At 39.3% G+C, this 21,920-nt stretch overlaps 1 protein-coding gene across 1 annotated transcript in view; it reads right to left on the bottom strand.

Moving 5' to 3' along the window:
- LOC124721370 (DNA mismatch repair protein Msh2) overlaps nt 1-21,920 on the bottom strand; it is a 229,822-nt gene that overhangs the window by 67,878 nt on the left and 140,024 nt on the right. The window contains exon 9 of the mRNA XM_047246303.1: nt 11,972-12,169. Within this exon, the coding sequence (XP_047102259.1) occupies nt 11,972-12,169 (198 nt within the window). The remainder of the gene's footprint in view (nt 1-11,971; nt 12,170-21,920) is intronic.

The raw sequence follows: 21,920 nt of genomic DNA on the forward strand, positions 1-21,920 counted from the left end.
GTCTGGTGAGATCTAGATCCTCAGCGGACGCCAGAATCTCCATCCCATCCTCAGACGCAGCAGCGTGCCACCGCAATTTCCTTGGTCTTAGGGGTCTTCTTTTAGGACTTCTCTCGCTGCTCCTTTGGTTTCCCTAGCTTTAAGGACATCACTGGCTCACTCTCCGGGACTGAGGATGAGCGTGAAACACTACAACCAGCTGCCACTGGTGGGTGTCATCTTTTCCCACTAGCAGAAACCTGGGAAGGGAGTAACCCAAGGGGGACCCTTCTTAGCGAGAGAAACCAAAGACTACTTACGCTTCTCTGAATTAGAAGTGGGGACAGACGTCCCCAATGGTTGGGAGGGTGTTGCTCCTGAAGTAGGTGGTGCAGGAGCAACAGGGAGGGAAATGGCCCCCTCCATCAAGGGGGCATGTGTAGTCTTCTGGCTCTGAGAGGTGACTGGGTTGGTGGAGCTGATGGTGCCAGAACCGTTTTAGCAGCTGTGTAAGACGATGTCATACGTACAGGATGCAGGCATTCAAATTTGCTCTTAGCCTCGGTGTAGGTCAGTTGGTCCAGGGTCTTGTACTCCACAATTTTAATTTCTTTCTGGAGACCCCTGCAGTCTGGTGAGCAAGGCGAATGGTGCTGTCCGCAGATGACACAGATGGGAGGCGGGGCACATGGAGTATTGGGACGTGATGGGAGTCCGCAATCTCAACATGAGTCGCTGGAAGTACAGTGGGAAGACGTATGGCTGAACTTGCAGCACTTATAGCACCGCATCGGGGGAGGGATATAAGGTTTTACATCACAGTATTAGGCCATCACCTTGACCACCTCGGGCAATATATCATCCTCGAATGCCAAGATAAATGCACCGGTGGCAACCTTATTATCCCTCGGACCCCGGCGGACACGCCGGACGAAATGTACACCTCGCCGCTCTAAGTTGGCGTGCAGTTCATCGTCATACTGCAAAAGATGGTACTGGTGAAATATGATACCCTGGACCACATTTAAGCTCTTATGGGGCACGTTGGTTACAGAAACATCCCCCACCTTGTCACAACTGAGTAACGCTCGTGACTAGGCAGACAACGCTGTTTTGATCAAGACTGACCCAGATCTCATTCTGGACAAGCCCTCCATCTCCCCAAAATTGTCCTCTAAATGCTCACATCTCCCCAAAATTGTCCTCTAAATGCTCAACAAAAACTGAAGCTTCAATGTCATGAAAGATTCCCCATCAGCTCTCCAACGTACAAAGTACTGGGGCAAATAAGATCTGCTGCGCCATCTCCCCAAAATTGTCCTCTAAATGCTCAACAAAAACTGAAGCTTCAATGTCATGAAAGATTCCCCATCAGCTCTCCAACGTACAAAGTACTGGGGCAAATAAGATCTGCTGCTATCCTCAGCCTGACGTTCCTCCCATGGTGTGGCCAGGGATGGGAACTATTCGGTGTCATACTCCTGTGCATTGAATTGAGCTCGTGAATGCTTAGAGATTGCTGGTGTTTCACCACCAGCAAGAGATGATAGACTACGATTCATCGCGTATCATCCGCCCTGATGCCACCCACTCCGACCAGGTGCCCTCCTCACAGGTGCCACCCAGCCGCAGCATAGGCCACTTGGCAGGATGGCCATTGCCGGGAGTCCCGATGCCCCAGGAGGATGGGCATCTACCCCTTGGCATACGTGTGGAGTTAACGGCGCAGGCATCAGCAGAGCGATCCCTGTGTGGTCAGAAGGCTACAACCAACAGGGTACATGGGGGTCTCACCACAACGGACTGGCTACCGTGGTGGATATTAGGTGCAAAGAAGTCCATGGTAATCTTCGACGCAGAAAGCTACATTGCATAGTGAATGGTGGAAAATGCACCCAGGAAAGTGTCCTCGCCCAAGAGATGGAGAATGAGTGGGACTGAAATGTGACGACGAGAAAGTGGGCTAAAGATCTCAATGCACGATGGACACGATGCACCATGTAAGGCGCTCTTCCACAACTGGCTCACTCTTCGGGAAAATTTTGAAGAATGGAGGTCAAACCCTACAGGGGACCATCACATAAAGGCCGAAATGTGTGGAACTCCTTTTAGTCGCCACTTACAACAGGCATGAATACCTCGGATCTATTCTTGCCCCTGGACCCGCAGGAGGGGTACTCTTTAACAATATAATGAAATTATAACCCGAACCTAGGTTGTGCAGTAACATTAATAATAAAATTAGTGAAACAAAGAAAGGAAGTGTTTAGTTAATTTACAAGGTTTCGCTAAGAACCCCCAGTTGATTCAATTAATTTAACTTACTTTTTGATTTGCTCTCCTATGTCCTCCAAATGCTTGTTGTTCTGTGGGGCATTATACTTGGCAGAGGAGCTGGTTGCACCTGTATCAATTGGATGCTGGGATATCATTTAACAGCTGCTGTGTAAGTTCGAGTTCATTCTTCGTGGCACTGTTAACTGGGTACGGAGACTGGTGCTAAAGATCAATACACCTCTTCTTCAACATTCTATTACCACCTGACATATGTGGTTGACACACTTTTGTATACTCGGTCCAAGATTTCTGGCTTCCATTAACTGCTGTATCTCCTCTTACTACCTGGCATATTGGAGAGGTGAAGTCATGGAGGTCTTCCACAACTGCCTTAGTGACCCATGCAGGAGGTGATTATAACTCTTTCATCTGACACGTTTTCTGATGAATTCAGACATCTTTTACCATAAGGGCTTGGTACATGTCTCCTGTGACATCTTTCATCAAATGTGATACCTTTTTTCAACTTCTGTCATATTCGGATTCACGATGAAGCAAAGGCCTAAAATATTCTGTACATCAGACTGTTGGAGCCTGCTCTTCAACTGTTCTTGGGTTCAGTGGTCTTTCTGCTGATTTTTGCCAAATTTCATCCTCACTTTGATCTGGAATTTGTCCCAGATATTATCAAGCTTCTCTTCATTGTTTTCAAACCACTGCTAGCTTCTTTGGTTCATGTAAAAGTGCACATTTATCAAATACATGTATATCATCTCACCCCATTTGTTGTATTATGCAACTCAGTTTGAATCCTTTCCGGCTTTTGTCACACCCTGACTAGCGTCTCTGGAAAACACTGATGGATACCTGATGTACAGCTGAGTTACTATTGTTTTGGAATGGACTGATTTCCCGAATATATAGATTTTGAGAGCAATGAACTGCTTGTGTTCCCTTTCCTGCCTGTGTATGTGATGAATTTTACTTTGGATAATTGGAGCCATGGTGATGCAGATGTTTTGAACTACTCACCACCTCAACCAAATGACATCATGTCGTAACCACAATCACCTCCAAATTCAAGAGTAGGGTCATTAATGAAGTACAACACTTAGCACTGAAAGCACATTTATTACAGACACCAATACACAGACAGAACAGAACTGAATTCCTGGATGGAGAACATTGCTATTTGTATAAGCACTGAATACTCCAGAATATGCAGACATTAGAAACGTAAGAAATTTAGAGAACCATCAGAAATACTATCTAACAAATAATTACTGGTTGTTGGGTTTGAACTGGTGTCTCACAAGATGCTAGCCAATGATGTTAATCGCTATGCCACATTTCATGCAGCACAGCTCGTGGCAATATAGTACCTGTCATAATTGCTAAGTATGTAAAATTGTGTCACATCTCTTGCCTATTATACAATACATAATAATTAACAAAACGTAAATTTCTAGAAAGCTGGCATAATATCTACTTCCATAATGCTTGTGTCCACTTATTTCTTATAGCTTTTGTCTTTCAAAAAACTTAACAAATCATCTACATATACAATATTTCTATGATGAACTGCCTTTATTTATTTGTTTACATTTATCACAATAAATTCTCATTCACTGTACTTTGCACCTACTGTAACACTGAATTTTCTGTCACACATTACACTATTTATATTTTCAAAGTCCAGGAAATCAATTATAAAATTTGGCTTGGCATTCAGCCAAATATTCATTTCTTCGAAAACAATCTGAAGTGGAATAAAAAGATGCAGGGATTATATTGTAAGAAAGAAACTAATTCACCTGTAACATTAAGGAAGTAGTTTAAGTTATTACAATTGACTGATAGATCCGTTTACAATAAAATAGTCCTCCTCTTCACATTGTTTTTTGATATAGGGCACCACCATCACAAGGAACCTTTGGTTGCTGTTTTTACTATATTGTTAAAACTTAACTGAATTTTTACACAGCCTTGGTCTCCATCACGTCAATTTTCCACAAAATAGCATTAAGCTGGAATAGTCTCTCTTTCTCATTCTGCCTCATGTTTTAACCCCAGGATTTTTATGTATGATATTAGTACAGTATTATTTTCTCTTATGGAATTGCACCAAAAAGAAAAATAATGCTGCATCTTTTTTCCCAGCTTTGCAAAAGATAGTGGCTGTGTTTCCTTGGACATATTCACTTTAAAGTGAACAAAACATTATGAAAATGGTGACCTGTGTCATCCGCATCACATGAGTGCATTTCATCATCACGGGTTTCAGCACTGACTTTAGGTAATGTTTCAGGACCAGTCTCTGTCCTGGATGGTAACAGAGTGGTGCAGCTAGTAATCATTCAGTGCTGCACGAAGGCTCAACATCACATAGGCCATTCTTTCTACAAGATCTATAACTTTTAAAAAGTGTCTGAAAATTTAACGTATCACTCTTGTAAACAGAAGCACATAAATTTGCTTCATGTTACAACCTCCATGTGTCTACATGCAACAGGGTGGACTCTGTTGAGTATGAACAGTTGGTAAGTCCAGCATACATACGTTGCCTGCAAATTCTACATAGATGCTAATAACAGCACCTAGTTAGTTGAATTCAAACGGCTGATACCACAAATAATCCTCCTTCCCCACTCTAAGGTTAAAATACATATGACAAACGTTATATTGTATTATATGCAGGCAAAAGTAAATTACAAGACTTGCATAGGGTCATTCAAGTCTACATAAAAAACTAATAGTCCATCACCATGAATGCACTGTTATGCAAGTGATGCAACACATAGAAAAGTGAACTTACATTGAACAATACTGTCCCCATGTACGGTAATATTGTATCGACAACATATATCTCTTTAAATGTTGCTAGTTACATATTTGTTGCAATACTTCTATTAAGTTTACTGTATTATGAACCACTTTGCTGTTATTACTATTACTATTGACAATGTTGTTTCATAAGACTCATTACCCATTTTTTATTGTTTGTGTTTCCTTTGCAGAAAATTTGTGACAAATCATGCACATGAAATTGCTCTGTCATACTGTTTACATGACTATCTTAACAGAGTATGTAAATCAATATGCTGCACTTGATAGTAAGGTATGTGTAAACAGTATCTTTTTCCTCTTCACCCTACGTGATTGGCACTTTGAGTTCAACTCTGTTCTCTGCTATGTGCTGAAACAGTGCCTGATTGTGAGGTTGGTAGACATGTAATGCACAGTGAGGTCATTTTGGCCTGGCTTTTTGTTATTATGTTGAAATGACATTTCACTTGATGGAATTATATCATGAGACTCGGAAGGGCTGCACAATATTCGAATTGTGTTGATGGGTGCCAAAACCAAAGACGGCACATAGGCACTTGCGAGTATTCAAATGTGTAGAATAATTCCTAAACATTTTATCTTACAGTGATAATTACTTATCTTAACATATCTCTGTTAAATTGTTATACATGTCAACTGACAATTTATGATGAACACAACAAGTAGCGAAGATTTAGGCATTTTTTTAAACATCAACTGAGGTGAGCAATTTCACATCACTTAAAAATATAGGTGCTTTGTTACTGGTTTCAATAAATCATGGTGTAAGGGTGATAGAACACCATGTACTGACAATATTATTCAATTTTACATCAATAAAAAGATTATGATGAGCAACACACAAAAGCAAGCACAGTTTTGAAAGGTACACGAAAATAACAGTTACATTTTCATTACTAAATATGATATACAAGGCATAGTGATAACAGTTTTCTTACCACCTCAAAAAAGGTAATGTCCAGGACTGGTTTAAAAGCTAAACAACACTGCTGCCACTTGGGGCGTCAAGGGGAGAGGGGTGCGACAACTGTGAGATTTCTATACATGACATAACACAATTAGCAATGGTTGCTTGGGTTGCCAAGCTCAGACGGGGACCCACGCACAAGATTTGTATACAATGCGTATCACAATTAGTAGCAAAAACTGTCACAGTTCAAAAAGTTTGTGAGAAAAGGGGGGAGGTTGGGGGAGAAGGCGCCAAATGATAATTCACTTGCATGGAAAAAATGTTCTATTCTATGTTTGTCTGCAGCCCTGGTCCACCTCAAAATCCTCGCATTGAATTATCTTACCACTGTACTAGAACAGCCAAAACAAAGAGGCACAGCCTATCAATAAAGTGGAAATAGCTCCTCTAGCAGCTTCCTATAGAACTGTGGCATGAAGATTTCAATGTGTAACACGAATGTAGATATGAACCCAAAAACAAACTAAAATTAATTACACAACTTTTTTTTAGATGATAATTAAATCTTTGTGCCTACCCCTTAGTATATCATAGAAACAATTCTGAGCACATTAAAAATGTGGAACAATAAAGAAGGTTAGCCTTTAAATCATTAAAGATGGAGCACTACCTCAGGTCAACAAAGATAGGGAAAGGAACCAACCATGCTCCTGTTAAAAGAACAATACTGACATTCATTTACAGTGATTTACACCTGCAGGGTGTATACGTGGACAGGGAAAAAAAATTCCCGAATTTGTCCCGGATTACCCGGTTAAAAATACGCTTTCTCCTGGGTGAAAACACACTTTTTCCCTGTTAACTGACAGTATAATTGCTCTCTGAACTGTATAACTTATATGTAGTTTGAATGATTGTGGTTTTATACACGGGCGTAGAATTTCCTGGCGCTTTAGAAAACTAAACATGGGGGAGGGGGGGGGGGGGGGGGCGGCGTTTTGGAAAGAAGTTAATGGTATAAATTAATATACATAGTGTTGCTACACGAAACACAAAGCTTTCACATATAATATTGGTCTATAAGATTAATACGCTGCAAGAGAAGGTAAGCATTCACACACAATGTTGGTCTTTTATGCTCGTATTACAATTTAAGATACATCACATAAATGTGTCAGTAAAATTTTTAATAACCACATAAATGTCTGATCTTCTGGGCTCGGAATTCATCTAAATGGCTCGTCATCAAAGAGTTGGTTTTTAAGGAGAGTCAAACGCTCTGTGATTTAAGAAATTCATCGTACATTATTGAACATAATTCCAGTGTAACTGCCAGAATGGTACTTTGATGGTAATGCTTTTTAAACCACCATTCGGAATATTTTCCCGCAACCTGTTAGAAATAGGTTCGTTTCTACAGTTGCCATGAGAGTGCCAGATGACAGGCATCACTGTGCTTGCACAGCTACAATGTCATAGGGAGTCTGTTTGTTCATACGTGTAAAACATTAAAAGATCTTACATTAAGTCATAAAAGAAACAAGACATCAGAGGATACTCCAAGAGCATCGGAATTTCGTGACCCATACTAAAATGTGCACATCTGATATGGCCAGATTCCCAGTGAAGTAGGCCATGACCTGATATTAAGCTTTTCAATGTGGTTTTTGGGATGTAAATTTTCTTGGCGTACCAGTACTGTGTTATCTCATGTTTGGTTCTTTATTATGGCATAATGCCATACGTGCTAGCACTTTGTTTCAAATATATAGTCTGCCTCAGTGGAAAAGATTAGTAAAAGAAAATTTTTTTAGCAAACCGACAAAAATAACTTCATTGTTCTGCAAGGCAATTAATGCTTGACTGTCAGAAAGGTGGAAATAAAATAAAATTTGCAACTAATGACACAATTTAGCCTTCCGTAATTATGTGAACGTATTTCAATTCGCTTGATAGCTTAAATATTTTCAACATTTCACGGAAAATTTTAATTATTAAATATTAATTTTAATAATCAACAGTCTCAGTTGCACCATTTACCTAGGTTTCAGTCGGGATAACCCAACCTTCTTCAGAATAACAGTAACTACTGTTTGTCCATAGTGGACATCGTCAAGCTAAAACTACAAATTCATAAATAATATCGTCAGACTGTAAAACTTATCTGAAACTGCCTCAGCCCCACCGTACTTCCAGTATGACACTCACGTCTGCCGCGTCACAGCTGCAAAGTGGGGCCGAGCAGTTTCAGATAAGTTTTACCAGTCTGGCGATAATTTATGGATTTGTAGTTTTAGCTTGACAACGTCGTCTATGGACAAACGGTAGTTACTGTTATTCTGAAGAAGGTTGGGTTATCCCGACTGGAACCTAGGTAAATTCTAGGTAAACAGTGCAACCAAGGCTGTTGATTATTCAAATTAAAATTAATAAAATCACTTGATAGCTCTGTTTTGTTTTAATTTGATGTGAGGGCAGTAAACGAAGAGCAAACAGCAAAATCACTAAATGTAAACAGAGGTCACGTGGAGACTACACAACTCCCCACTACAACTCTGACTGCTCTGCGCATCAGCCCCGGATCTACGTCATTTCTGAACCGGGGCAATGTTAGATAGTGCCTCCAGCACCACCAACGAGCGTTTGAGGCAGGCCAAAAATTTTTAAAAAAATCAATTTTTCAAAAAGATGATTCATACCCCACCACTCCCTTGAGCATTTGAGATAGGGCGTCAAAGATTTAAAAAATCGAATTTTCAAAAATATGTTCATTTTGTAGCGCACATCTTTCTGAAGATGTCTGATGCATAAAACATGTGTGTTCGAGGAAATGTAAGACATGTTATTTGGTCATAAGCGTGCCGAAGTGCAGTGCCTCGCCTCCTCACACAGCATTCTATCGCACGTTACTGTACTTCGCTCTGTGGAATTGAAACGTGTATATTTTGTAATTGATGCCATCAAACCATATTCAGGACGGTGGAAATTAAAATGTCCTGTGGTCTCTCTCCTGCTTACAGTCGGCCGGTTTGTCCTTCTTTTTTTTTTTTTTTTTAAGAGAAAGAACTCTTCAGAAAATTTGCACTCTTTATTCCCTATCAGCTCACAACTTGCTGCTTTGTGTGACATAAAATTAAAGATAGGATACATAAACCCAATAAAGACATCAGACAAGCAAGACAATACACATTTCTTCAATCCTTAGCTCCTAGAATTTTTGTCTCTCCAATCTTGCTACAGCTTTACATGGCGTGCTTTCCTTTCTGCGAAAGGATATATTACCTTATCAAAGTTCATCAAACATGAAAAGTTGAAATGTCATTGTCTAATAGTGAAAAAGCTGTTAATACAAATAGAACTCAAGACTGTTGTGGTTTCTTGACCTGATAACGTCTATTTTGTCACTGTCTTCTAGATAAAACAATATAGGCCCTTCTAATACTGCAACAATTGTAATACACACCAAATAAACAAGACTGTTTTGGCACAAATGGTTTTTTTGTAACGACAGAATATAATTCACAAAGTATCAATATAAAATACCTATTAGGCCTATTACAAGCAAAAAGTTTTATGTTAGGAAATAGTTCCACACTTCATTCATATGCTCCAGTTTCTCAAGCAAGAGATCGAAAAGTAGTAGTATGAAATTTTATACAAACTTGGAATCGTCATATTTTTCCATAATTTGTGTGATGTCCCTGTTTCTTCTCCTTCCTCGCTCTAACAAACAGTCTTGTTATCACTAATTCAGTAACTATTCTTGCCAATGTCACAGCTTATTCGCAGGGTTACTTCACTAACTCTGCCAGAATCACTGGTTTAGTTATCCCTCAATTATTCTCTGTTTAGGCATTGTTACGTGTTCGTACAACGCGTTTTCCATGCTTCTTCCAGAATAGAACATAAAGCGGCTGCTAGCCGGGGACTGTACAACAGGCCCTTACTAGTATAGCGATCTGGCCAAAAATGTTCTGTCAAAATTTCATATTCTTGGATACACTGAGAAGGTAATACGTAATCTTTCTTACCTGTTATTAGTTTATTTCCACTCCTGTAGTCTGAATCTATGAATTTCGCTAGTAATTATAACAACACTCATCATTCGCAAACCCAATCAACCACACAATCAGACAACGATTGGCATTCATCCGTTCGGCCTTACTCCGCTCAGCTTGTAGAGCCCCTTTTGTCTGTAGGAAAGTTTGTTTCTACAAGCAACGAGGAATCCCCTGACTGAGACATCATGTACACTATGCACACATTCACAAATCAACTTACAATTCATTCAGAAATCATCTTATAATGTGTCAAAAATGTTCAAACACCAACAGGGATGCGTTTCAAAGTCATATGAATAATCAGTAGACTAATGTGTTATGGATGCTAGTCGCTTTGTGAAACAAGTTCCCCCCCCCCCCCCCCCCCCCCTCAAGAATATGAATTTGCCGTCCCCCCCCCCCCCCCCCCCCATTTGAGTTTTCCAGTGCCTGTCAAACCAATTAAGGAAGCTCTTGTGATTCACCTCTTTGCAGTGACCACCTCATTTTTGTTGACACAAAAATGTAGAACGAGTGCAGTACAAAACTGGAAGATGTCCTAACAATGTATGACAATTTTCACAGCCTTTCCAACAGAAACAGTAATATTTCCATAAATACTGTCCAGAATTCTATTCTGGCAGGATGATCTGTGTTAATCCGTGTTTCGAACAAGTACACAATGACCTCACATGGTTCATTCGTAATTCTCAAAAGCACCAGTAATTCATTCTGTAACAGGTCTGTGCTTATACTTTTCTTGAAATTGAAACCAACAGACTTCATTACTATACATAAAGGTCTTTCTCCCACTGCCATATCTACAGCAATGAACTGCATATAGCGGCAGTGTGCATTAAGTTCTTTACGCTTTCTGTCTTCTTCTTTTTACCAAGTGTCGTTAAGTTATACAAGCCAGCCTTTTTAGGTTTACAGGGTATTTTTCTTTGCAAACCATCATTACCGCAATTTTGAGTATCTTCAGGGCATCTACAGTTATTTCCATTCCCCCCCCCCACCCCCCCCCCCCCACCCCCACTCGTCCCTGCTCTCAAAATATTCCAGTAAGGAGCTCACAAACTCTCACGTTTCACGATGCACAATTTGAAATCACTGAATGCAGCAAGCACATTTTTCTGCGTATGTTAACTACTAGCTTAATACATCCTGCCATATAAAATTAACAGACATCACTATAAGACGAGTTGTTACTTTTAGCTACCAATTCCATAATTTATGTATCATTCAGGACTCTCCATTATTAGATATAGGGGCAAGAACACATTATCTCATCCAAATTAGAGAAGGTTTTGGGGGAGATTATATATATATATATAAAAAAAATCACCCACCGACATAGGGGTCAGTATTGTACGAGAAAAATACTCAGCTGCAACATTTTTACATGAACTACCCCAGCATTCAGTCTAACTGATTTTGAGAGCTGCGGAAAACCCAAACCTGAATGGCACGACTGCTCCACCATTGCGTGAGTGCAGTGTCTTTAGCAGTGCACCAGCTTGCCCATTAATTTCAAGTTGTTGGTATCACTAGTCAAAGCTGAATTATTGGAGTTGCTTAATACTTCCCTTTTCTTTTTAAAATTTTAGATTCATCAATAGTATGTGTGAAACACTGTACTTTTTTAATGATATTTGGTCTATATTTTAACCAATTATACAGACGATTCAGTTTATTTTTCAGAAGCTGTATTCTTTCATTATATCAGTATTCAAATTAGGATTGACGGTTACTCTTGTATATTTTATTTCAGTTTCCTGGAAACTGACGGACTTTGGAGCATTGAAAGATTTTTGAATACAAAATTTTATAAAGACACTGGCCAACAGAAGCACAAAATTTTGTCTCAAAGAAAGAACACAAAAGACAAAAATATCAGAAAAAAAGTATTGCTTACTTGTAACAGTCTTGCAAGGTTGCTTTCTGCTGATGCAGGCGTTTTGCTAGGACCTGGAAATCTGGGATTCTGCGCAGATTTTCATCCAACAAGGACCTCCTTATTTCAGGTGAGTTGACAAGCACCTCTACAACATCAAGTCTCTCATTTATTAGGTTAATATCACGCAAAGGTTGCTTCAACCATTGTGACAGTAATCTGTAATTGGAAATATAAAAAAATACCTCTTTCAGAGAATGCTACTACAGCTACATTCATTCAGAAAGTACATTGTGTATTAAAAATGTAAGTATGATTGAAAGTTACAGCATCACTTTAAATAAATAAATTTTAGCTGCAGGAAAAGGTCACATTGCTCACTCCACAGCCATGTCTCAAAGTTACCCATTTCTAAATACTTCTTCTCATAATGACTCATTATCCTCTGTGTTTATATGAGGCAATAGCTCTGTGGTGAAAATACCACAGTGTTGACCTGCAGGTTTCTTTCACTGTTCTATCAAGTAGCTCATTTACATTGATAAAATTATGCCCTGGCATCCTGCTGCAATGAGAGCAGTATAATGGTCTGGCTAGTCTTCAATAATTTATTTGCAGGACATATGCGCTACTAGGCTTGTAAATGCCACAGGAAATTAAGACGACTAAAACATTTCCCATCATTATGCCATATCTTCTAGCTGCTTCTGGACTGTTCACAGTTCTGTTCAATATGCGAACAGGACAATACAAAAGCAAGGATGACAGAAGAAAATAAGGCAATAAATGTCACTTGTTAGCACCCAGTGGTAAGCATGTAGTAATACCCTTTAAGATGGTGACCAGTGATAAAGTGTGTAAAATATTTCCCAAAAAATGTAAACAGAACAGGTAAATAGAAAGTACGTAAAAAACGTAAGAGCAAAATTTTGAAACTGAGTAAACATATATCTAGTCTGCAGTTTTTAATAAGTGTGCTAAAAGTGGACATAAATACGCTTACCGCAATGAAAAGTGAGTTGATCTTATCACAAAACACGCAGAATCTCTCCGAAGACATTTTGGTCTCTTCAGATTTAAAGTGGTCAAAAGTGTCGTACAAAAGCAGTGCTGGTACTCAGAATATGAATGTAAAAAATCTGTGATGATAATTTAAACTTAGTAGACAAAAATTACATCTGGCAGTGTTTGCGAAACACGCAAAGAAGAAAAGTGTTGTGTGAACAGAGTGGAACTAAAAAGTTCATCACTACAAGAAAATAAATCACAGACAGCAACAGAGAGCACAGCTGATCTACTGACCTCAAAGTGTACTGTGAAGTCAATACTGGCTGCAGAAGACATAAAAAATTTCCATTAATAATATAAAAAGAAATTAGTTAAGCCTTAAACCTCCTTCTCAAATATGACAAAGTGTATCGCTTCTATGCTGACCCTAAAATCAGAAATGAAAGCATTACAGTTTTGTGAAATCAGGTGCCAGTTTGTCTGAACTAAGAAATATGGTTGGGTCAAATGAAGTGAAATGATTAAATAGTCATGACGTTTTGTTCTGATTGGTGGTTCAAAAGACATCAACAAAAATAAGATAAACAAGGCATTCTATGAACTAAAATTATGTGTAAGTCACACACACGAATATCAACAATTTAGGAAAAGATATGGTGCTACCTACTGTAAAGGTGACATGTTAAGATGCAGACTGGCACATTTAAAGGACACTTACACATAAGTTTTCAGATACCGCCTTCATCAAAAAAAGAAAACAAGAACAAAAAAGAAAGAGAAAGAAAGATGAAGGTAGTGGGTGACAGCTTGTGTGTGTCTAACTGTGCCTGTCTGCAACTTTATGTGCCATCTTTACAGTAAGTAGCAATTCAACTTTGCCTGCATTGTTGATATTCCAACCTGGAGCTTCCATTGTTTGATTTCACACAAGCAAATGTAATTTTCATAGTATATCACATTGTTATAACCCTATGAATGAATCATGTGTAAATCAAGAAGTAGATGGAGTAGGCAGTACACAACAAACTTTCAAAACGTGTTTTGAGAAGTAAGAGGTCACAAAAAGTTGTGAAGAAGAAGAAGAAGAAGAAGAAGAAGACGAAGAAGAAGAAAGTTATGTTGTTAGGTAGTTTACATGGCAGAGGTCTTGGCCACCTGTTGCAGGATGAACTAGGGTCATGTTACTAGTTCACAAGTTTTTCAAACTTAGTGCAAGTCTGGGTCAGGTGATTGAGGACACAGGTTAACTTCACAAAGGAAGCTGCAACGAGACATACTGGTGTTGGGCTTGTATCTGTTCTGAGGCACCATGACCAGCTTCATTTAAACTCTTCTGTTACAGTTAATTTAGAGGTGGAACAACTGCTTGGATCAAGTAGGGGGTCTCATACTGGTTGGGTTTCAGTTGACTATCAGTAGGTGGGATGATACTAGGCACGGCCTTCACCTCAACAGGAAAGAGAGGGGAAAACTCATGGGATTAATAGCAAATAACTTAAGGGGATGGGGATGGGGAGGATGGCACTATCACAAGTGGTAAAGTACTAGTGGTTACCTGTGACAGAACAGCAGTTTTCAAGGGTAGGGAGGGCAGAAACGAAAGATGTCAAGAGACAGGGTGAAAATGCATTCACATTGTTAAGACAGAAAGCCAAAAAGCAAATTTTAATGTACAAAATTCACACAAACACCCCCTGATTGAAAATTAGGTTCATACAGTTGTAATTCAGACAGTGCACGAAATTAATTATCCTTAATGCAGCACAATATCTAAGGACAAGGGGGTAAGCTTAATGATTGCTTATTTGTGTTGAAGAATTAAGAGTTTAGCAAACCAGTCAATATAATCTGCCTTTCTGAACATCACGTGACCACTGGTATAGATACGTTAAATGTTACTGTAGAGAAAATATGGAGAAAGGAGGAGTTACCACATTTGTCAGAAACTGTTTTGATTTCAAGACTATCGATATTAATAAATTCTGCGCAGAGCAGCTCTTAGAAGCTTGTGCAACAGTAGTAGTATTTCACAATCAGTCCTTCATAATAGTAAGTATATACAGAGGACCTTCAGGAAACTTTAACATCTTCATAAATAATGTGGAAGCTCCGTTGTCCCATCCCACAGTAAAAAACAAGACAATAGTGGTTGATGGTGATTTTAATGTGGATTTATTGAAAAGCTCTGTCAGTGAACAATTTGCGCAATCAGTAACACTGCCATGTGCAGTAAGCAGTCAGTCTTCATCTGATTGAGATTTAATTACATGTGATGTTTCTCAACGTTCCTTCTTGGGTTCATTACTTTTTCTTGTGTACATCAATGACCTTTTGTCTGTTACAGTGCCAGATGCTAAGTTTGTTTTGTCTGCAGATAATACAAACATTGCAGTAAGTAGCAAGTCAAGTACAGATTTAGAAATGGCTACTAATCAAATTTTCACTGACATTAATAAATGGTTTAAAGCTAATCCACTGTCATAAAACTTTGAAAAGACCCACTATATGCAGTCAAAACCTGTAAGAGATTTCCTTCCATAACGTATGAAGAGATGCAAGTCAAAAAGGTTCACAGTGTTAAATTTCTGGTATTACAACTCTGTAATAAATTCAGTTGTAAAGGGCATACTACACAATTGCTGAAGCACCTAAAAGAGACTTCATTTGCAGAGAGAATTATGTTGGATGCATGAGATATAAAAATTAAACAAAAACTTTGCACGCTTTGCTTACTTCCATTCTATTACGTCATAATGGGATCACATTCTGGGGTAACTTGTAAAACCAAGCAGAAGTTTTTAGTATGCAAAAGCATGTAATAGGACTCAATTGTGGTGTAAATTCAAGGACATCTTGTAGAAATGCATTCAAGGAACTTTGTTTTGTAACCACTGCTTCTCAGCATATTTATTCCTTAATGAAATTTGTTGCATACAATACATCTCTATTTCCAACCAATAGCTCAATATGTAGTATCAATATTAGGAACAAGAACAATCTACATAATGACCTAAAATCAATTACCTTGGTCCAAAAACAGGTCCAATATTAAGGAACACCACATTTTCAATATATTGCCAGCAACCATTAAAAACTTGGTTTCAGATAAAGCACAGTTTAAACAGAGTGTGAAAGTTTTTATAGGCAACTCCTTCTACTCTATAGATGAATATCTTTACAGGGTCTATTAGACCAAATTAAGTAAAAATTTCTATTACATTTCAGTTTTGACTGCACATGATCGCAACAGTCAAGATTAGATATTTTGTATGTGATGAAGTTATTAAAACTGCATAACTATGTTTCATTCTGACAGTGTATTAATTCTGAAAATATTAGCAGTTCCATTGTATTTTAAAGTATTTACCTATTTTGACAATCTCCAGACAAATGATCAGGGTAGTGAGTATTATATTCAAATGTTTTTATCTTATGTTGTACTTTCTGACTTATTTCACACACCCACGAGAAACATCTCACTTTTGGGTCCACAGAACAAAATCTGAATCTGACCTACAAAGTGCAAATACTTATCTCTCTAAAATCTGCAAATGATTAAAATTGTTAAGTGTTGTACAATCAAATGGGAATGGAAGAAGATTTCACACACACCACAGACTTCATCTCAATGGCCTTGGAAAGACTTATTTACACAACACAATTACAGCTGCAATGCAGGGAAAATTAAGCACTCCAAGATCAGGTATGGTAATGCTAAGTTGAGCTTCAGATTGAGCAGCTTCAGATTTGTATGTAATGCAGAAAAACATACAAAAGTGCAGAGTACTAATGATCAAAACTGCACTGTGACTGTCTCCAGTATGCTATTAAACAAACAGGTAGTATCCGTAGTCATTTGTTCACAAAACAGTAATAGTAACAAAAACATAACTGAAACAGTAAATACTCCAGAACCCACAGGCACTAAAGTGAATACTCACAGTGCTCTGTATTTTGTATCAGAACATTCACTCAATAAGAAATAAGCTCTTGGAAATCCAGATTTAGTATCTTCATGAGCTCAAAAATGAACCGTATTTACCAGAGTATAAGGCGCACTGGCATTAAAGATGCACCCCTTTTTTAATACTTTTTTAAGTGAAAAATTTATCACTTGATGGATCTACTGCAAAACAATTGTGACATACTTGTGCACGTGCATCTAATATCTAGGAGTTGAAGGAAGACATACTTGAAGCTGCCATGAATCTAAATTCTCATACAATAAATTATCCTCTGTACCATTCTGTGCATTACTTATCCCACATTTCTTAAATTATTTAATCACTGATTCAATTTTTATAGAGTTTCGTGAAGCATTGACCCACTCTCAAAACTTGAGAAATCCTAGGTCTCTTCCTTCTTCCAAGTGTTGAATTTCCAAAATCTGTAGATTGTATCCATCTGTTTCACTCCTACTAAAGAACTCCATGAAATGGTCTGTTGATACAGACATCCAATGGTTAATGATTGAAGCAGACGATTTAACCCTCCTGAAATACAAATAGGGCAGACGTTTTTAGTAGTGGCCTCCAGGTCACCTAGAACAAACTTTATCTACACACACCCTCCTTTCTCCTACATCCATCCAGCCTTTATTGTGTACATGGACAAATACATCAAAAGTGGCGTTAATTTTGTCCCATCATCACAGCAGGATAAAATAAATGTGTAATGAGTTTTTTCGTGCCCTTAAGTTTTAACAACAACACTTTTTGTGCCTTTTAAAATCAAACTTCTGTTAAAAGGCACATCAAAGGTTACCAGAATCTCGTCCCTGTTTCCCATTTGCAAAAGCTAGAACTTTCCTATTTTGCTTGTGATGACTAAATTCAACAATTTGTTCTTCATACTTGTCTGGCATCACCTGTGTTATTTTTGCCTTGGTCCACATATCTTTTCATAAACTTTGAACATCATGATGTTGATCTAGTAAATTCAGTGATCCCTTTGTTAGTGGATGTTGCTTTCACTTGATGAATGACCATTTTTGTAGATACTAAAATTCCCACAGTTCTGCTTCAAGTTTCAGCCATTTAACAGTTACACTTCTCAGATTATGTTTACTGTGAGGTGCTTTTTTGAAAACATCTTCCTAATTCCGGAAAGTTATCATTTTTTCAGTTGGAGGTGGCCCTAATTGCCTTTCTGCAGCCATGTTTCCATATTCTTTACTAAATGCAATCCCTTGCAGATTAAATTCCGTAGCATAGTAATGCAATTTTTCAGCCATAGTTTGCAAATGAAACCCCAATACAGATACAACAAGTGGATCCTGAACACTAAACACAACAATAACTGACACTTGAATGAACAGTATAAAAACTGCTTCATTGGTTCATGGGTGTCGCGTCATACAATGTTGTAGAAGCTGTACAATATTTTGACGAGACAGTTGCTCATCATTTTCAGGTGCTTACTGATGTGTTGCTACAATGGCTCGCCAATATATACCCTGACTTGCTAAGAAAGTGCAAAACCCTTGGCACCTGTGCTTTTCTAGCAAGTCATTGTATACATTGGCACCTGAAGATGATGAGCAGCTGTCTCGTCAAAATATCGTGCAGCTTCCACAACATTATCCGACGTGATGCCCATGAACCAATGAAGCAAGAAATTGGACAAGTCATGAATGTCTAACGTGACAAAAACTAAAAGAAGTATATCATTTGGAGATTAAATAAACTTTGCCATCGAGTCACATGAATAAACTGACAAATGACCAACTGCATACATTTTCTATGTCTAAAATAGTAAAGTTACCTACAAGAATAACACCCACATCCTGCACCTCAATAGATACCATATTCATGAACACTAATTCTACACCTGTACTCAGTTTGCAAAATTTACCCGATGGCCTCTCTGATCATGAAGGCTTCTTACTTAAGGTAAACAAAAGGATGCAAACAAACCCTCATTACTAATGATCACATACATAAGAGATATTAAAGATGTCAACAGCTAAATGCTAAGGAGCACCTGCTAAAACAAAAGACGTGGGAAAAGTGTTTACAGGATTGCCACAAGTTTTCCCAAGTGAAATTCCCTGGTATTTCCCTGATTTCCAGTTTTGAGATCTCAAGGATAAGTAAGGACATAAGTTGAAGAAAAAAGAAGAAGAAGAAAAAGAAGACAAAGACAAAGAAAACGTGAGGACTTCCGTAACTCTCCCCATCTTGTTTTGTTTTAGGGCACAAAAACAATTAGGGTCATATGCGCCCATGTCAAAACTGTGAAACACGAAGACAAAGAGAGGAGTTAAGAATGACTTCATGTCAATCCCCAACGACGGAAGAGAAGACAGGTAAAAACACGAATGTGGAGAAAGGTCTATAAAATACGCAATAGAGAAATGGAGGTCCAGAACTAAATATTAAATGGTCTTCTCCATATTGCTGCAATAAGTAAAATGCGGTCAACAGCGTGAGCACCATTCTCTAAAACAGCCGATAACTTAAATGGCAAACACAAACGGAAATGTAAATGGTCAAAAAGAGGGCATTCCATCCCTAAATGGTGAACAGTTAAAATTTGGCACAATGTGCATGACATGGTGGGCGAGCGCCACTTAACAAATGGATATGGCTAAAAAGGCAGAGCCCAATATGCAACCTAGTTAAAATGACCACCTCATAGCTGGAGGGCCGACAGGAGGTCGTCCAAGCCACTGGAAGAGGCTTAATAACCAAGAGCTTATTCCCATGAAAGGAGCAACGCCAAAGTGATACCACCTCCTGACAGGCGGCAATACAGAGATGATCAGAGAGACTGTATGAACCAGTGGGGCTTGGCAGCAGCATCAACAGCCTCTTTTCCTGTCAAATCAACATGACCAGGAACCCACATAAGCATCACAGTGGCTCCATCAAGAGTGAGCAATTTAAAGCTTTCTTGGACCCATTGCACTAAGGGATGGACCGTGTACAGTGCACAGATGCTCTGAAGGGCACTGAGAGAGTCTGAGCAGATGACAATTAAAAATACTGTGTTGCTGGATGTACTTCGTGACTTGATAAGGGCGAAGAACTCTTGCTGTAAATACAGAGCACTGTGCCGGAAGCCGACACCGAAAAACGGTGCCAACGACGAAGGCACACCTGACACCACAAAGGTACTATCACGCAATTCCACGTGAAGGTCATGAAACTGAAGGCAGTAGAGCTAGGCTGGTGTTGCATCAAAGCGAATAAAGGCAAAGGTGAAAATGGGCCGTCCCACGAAGCCAAGGAGATGAGGAGTTCATACCCATCAGGAAAGCTGCCGGGAGCATGAAGTGAATCTGTCGGAACAAAAGCCAAAAACGAACTCCAGGAGGTAACAGAGAAGAGGAATGTGATCCATACTGGCAATCAATGTCGTCATCAATGAAGGAGGCATAGGATTGGTGGCCACACATGGCAAACAAATGGCATGCATATCTGCTGAAAAGAAAGTCACAGCGGTAGTTTGGCAGCTTCTGCATACAGACTCTCAATTGGGCTTGTGTAAAGGTGCCAGTGGCCAAACAGATGCCACGATGGTGGATAGTATTGAGAAGGCATAAGAGGGACGGACATGGAGATACATAAACAAAGCACCCATAGTCTAGTTTCAAGCGGACAAAGGACCGGTACGAACGAAGGAGAGCAGTTCGATCTGTACCCCAGGAAGTACCATTGAGGACACACAGGACATTGAGGGACCGCGTACAGCAGGCTGCCAGGAAAGATACGTGGGAAGACCAAGAAAATTTCGTATCAAGCAAGAGCCCCAGGAATTTCATAGTTTCAATGAATGGAAGAGCAACAGGCCCAAGATGTAAAGAAGGTGGGAGAAACCAACTGGACCACCAGAAATTCATACAAACTGTTTCGTCAATGGAAAAACTAAAGCCACTATCGATGCTCCATGAGTAAAGACAATCGAGACATTGCTGCTGAAGACGCCACTCAATGAAACAAGTCCGTGAAGAACTGCAATAGTTGGCAAAATCAGCAACAAAAAGGGAGCAGAGGATGCCATGTGGTAGACAGGCCATTATCGGGTTAGTGGCTATAGCAAAAAGGATGACGCTCAGGACAGAACACTGAGGTACACCGTTTTCCAGGATAAAAGTGTCCAACAATACAGAACCCACAAGTATCTTTCTAAAATTCCTCAAGGAAACAGAGCAGGCAGCCATGGAAGCCACACGTGAAGAGAGTGCGGAAGATACCAGTCTTCCAGCAGGTATTGTTGCCTTTCTCAAAATCGAAAAACAAGGTCACAGTCTGGGATTTCTGCAGAAAACCATTCATGACATGGGTGGACAAAGTGACAAGATGTGAATTGCAGAACGGTGCACTCGAAACGCACTGTGTGCAGTGGTTAGTAAATTGTGATACTAGAGCCACCATACCAGCCAGGCATGAATCGTATGTTTCACCACCTTGCAAACACAGCTGGTGAGAGAGATGGGGTGGTAGCCAGAAGGAAGGTTTTTGTCCTTACCGGACTTAGGTTCCTGAAAGTATTTGTATGGAGTGTAGCCATGTATGGAAGTGAAACGTGGACAATAAATAATTTAAACAACAAGAGAATAGAAGCTTTCGAAATGTGGTGCTACAGAAGAATGCTGAAGATTAGATGGGTAGATCACATAACTAGTGAGGAGGTGTTGAATAGGATTGGGGAGAAGAGAAGTTTGTGGCACAACTTGACTAGAAGAAGGGATCGGTTGGTAGGACATGTTCTGAGGCATCAGGGGATCACCAATTTAGTATTGGAAGGCAGCATGGAGGGTAAAAATCGTAGAGGGAGACCAAGAGATGAATACACTAAGCAGATTCAGAAGGATGTAGGCTGCAGTAGGTACTGGGAGATGAAGAAGCTTGCACAGGATATAGTAGCATGGAGAGCTGCATCAAACCAGTCTCTGGACTGAAGACAACAACAACAACAACAACATGACAGTAGCTTCACGTCAGCATCTGGGAAACAT

The sequence above is a fragment of the Schistocerca piceifrons genome, chromosome X (assembly GCF_021461385.2).
Source record: "Schistocerca piceifrons isolate TAMUIC-IGC-003096 chromosome X, iqSchPice1.1, whole genome shotgun sequence".
Lineage (NCBI taxonomy): Eukaryota > Metazoa > Arthropoda > Insecta > Orthoptera > Acrididae > Schistocerca > Schistocerca piceifrons.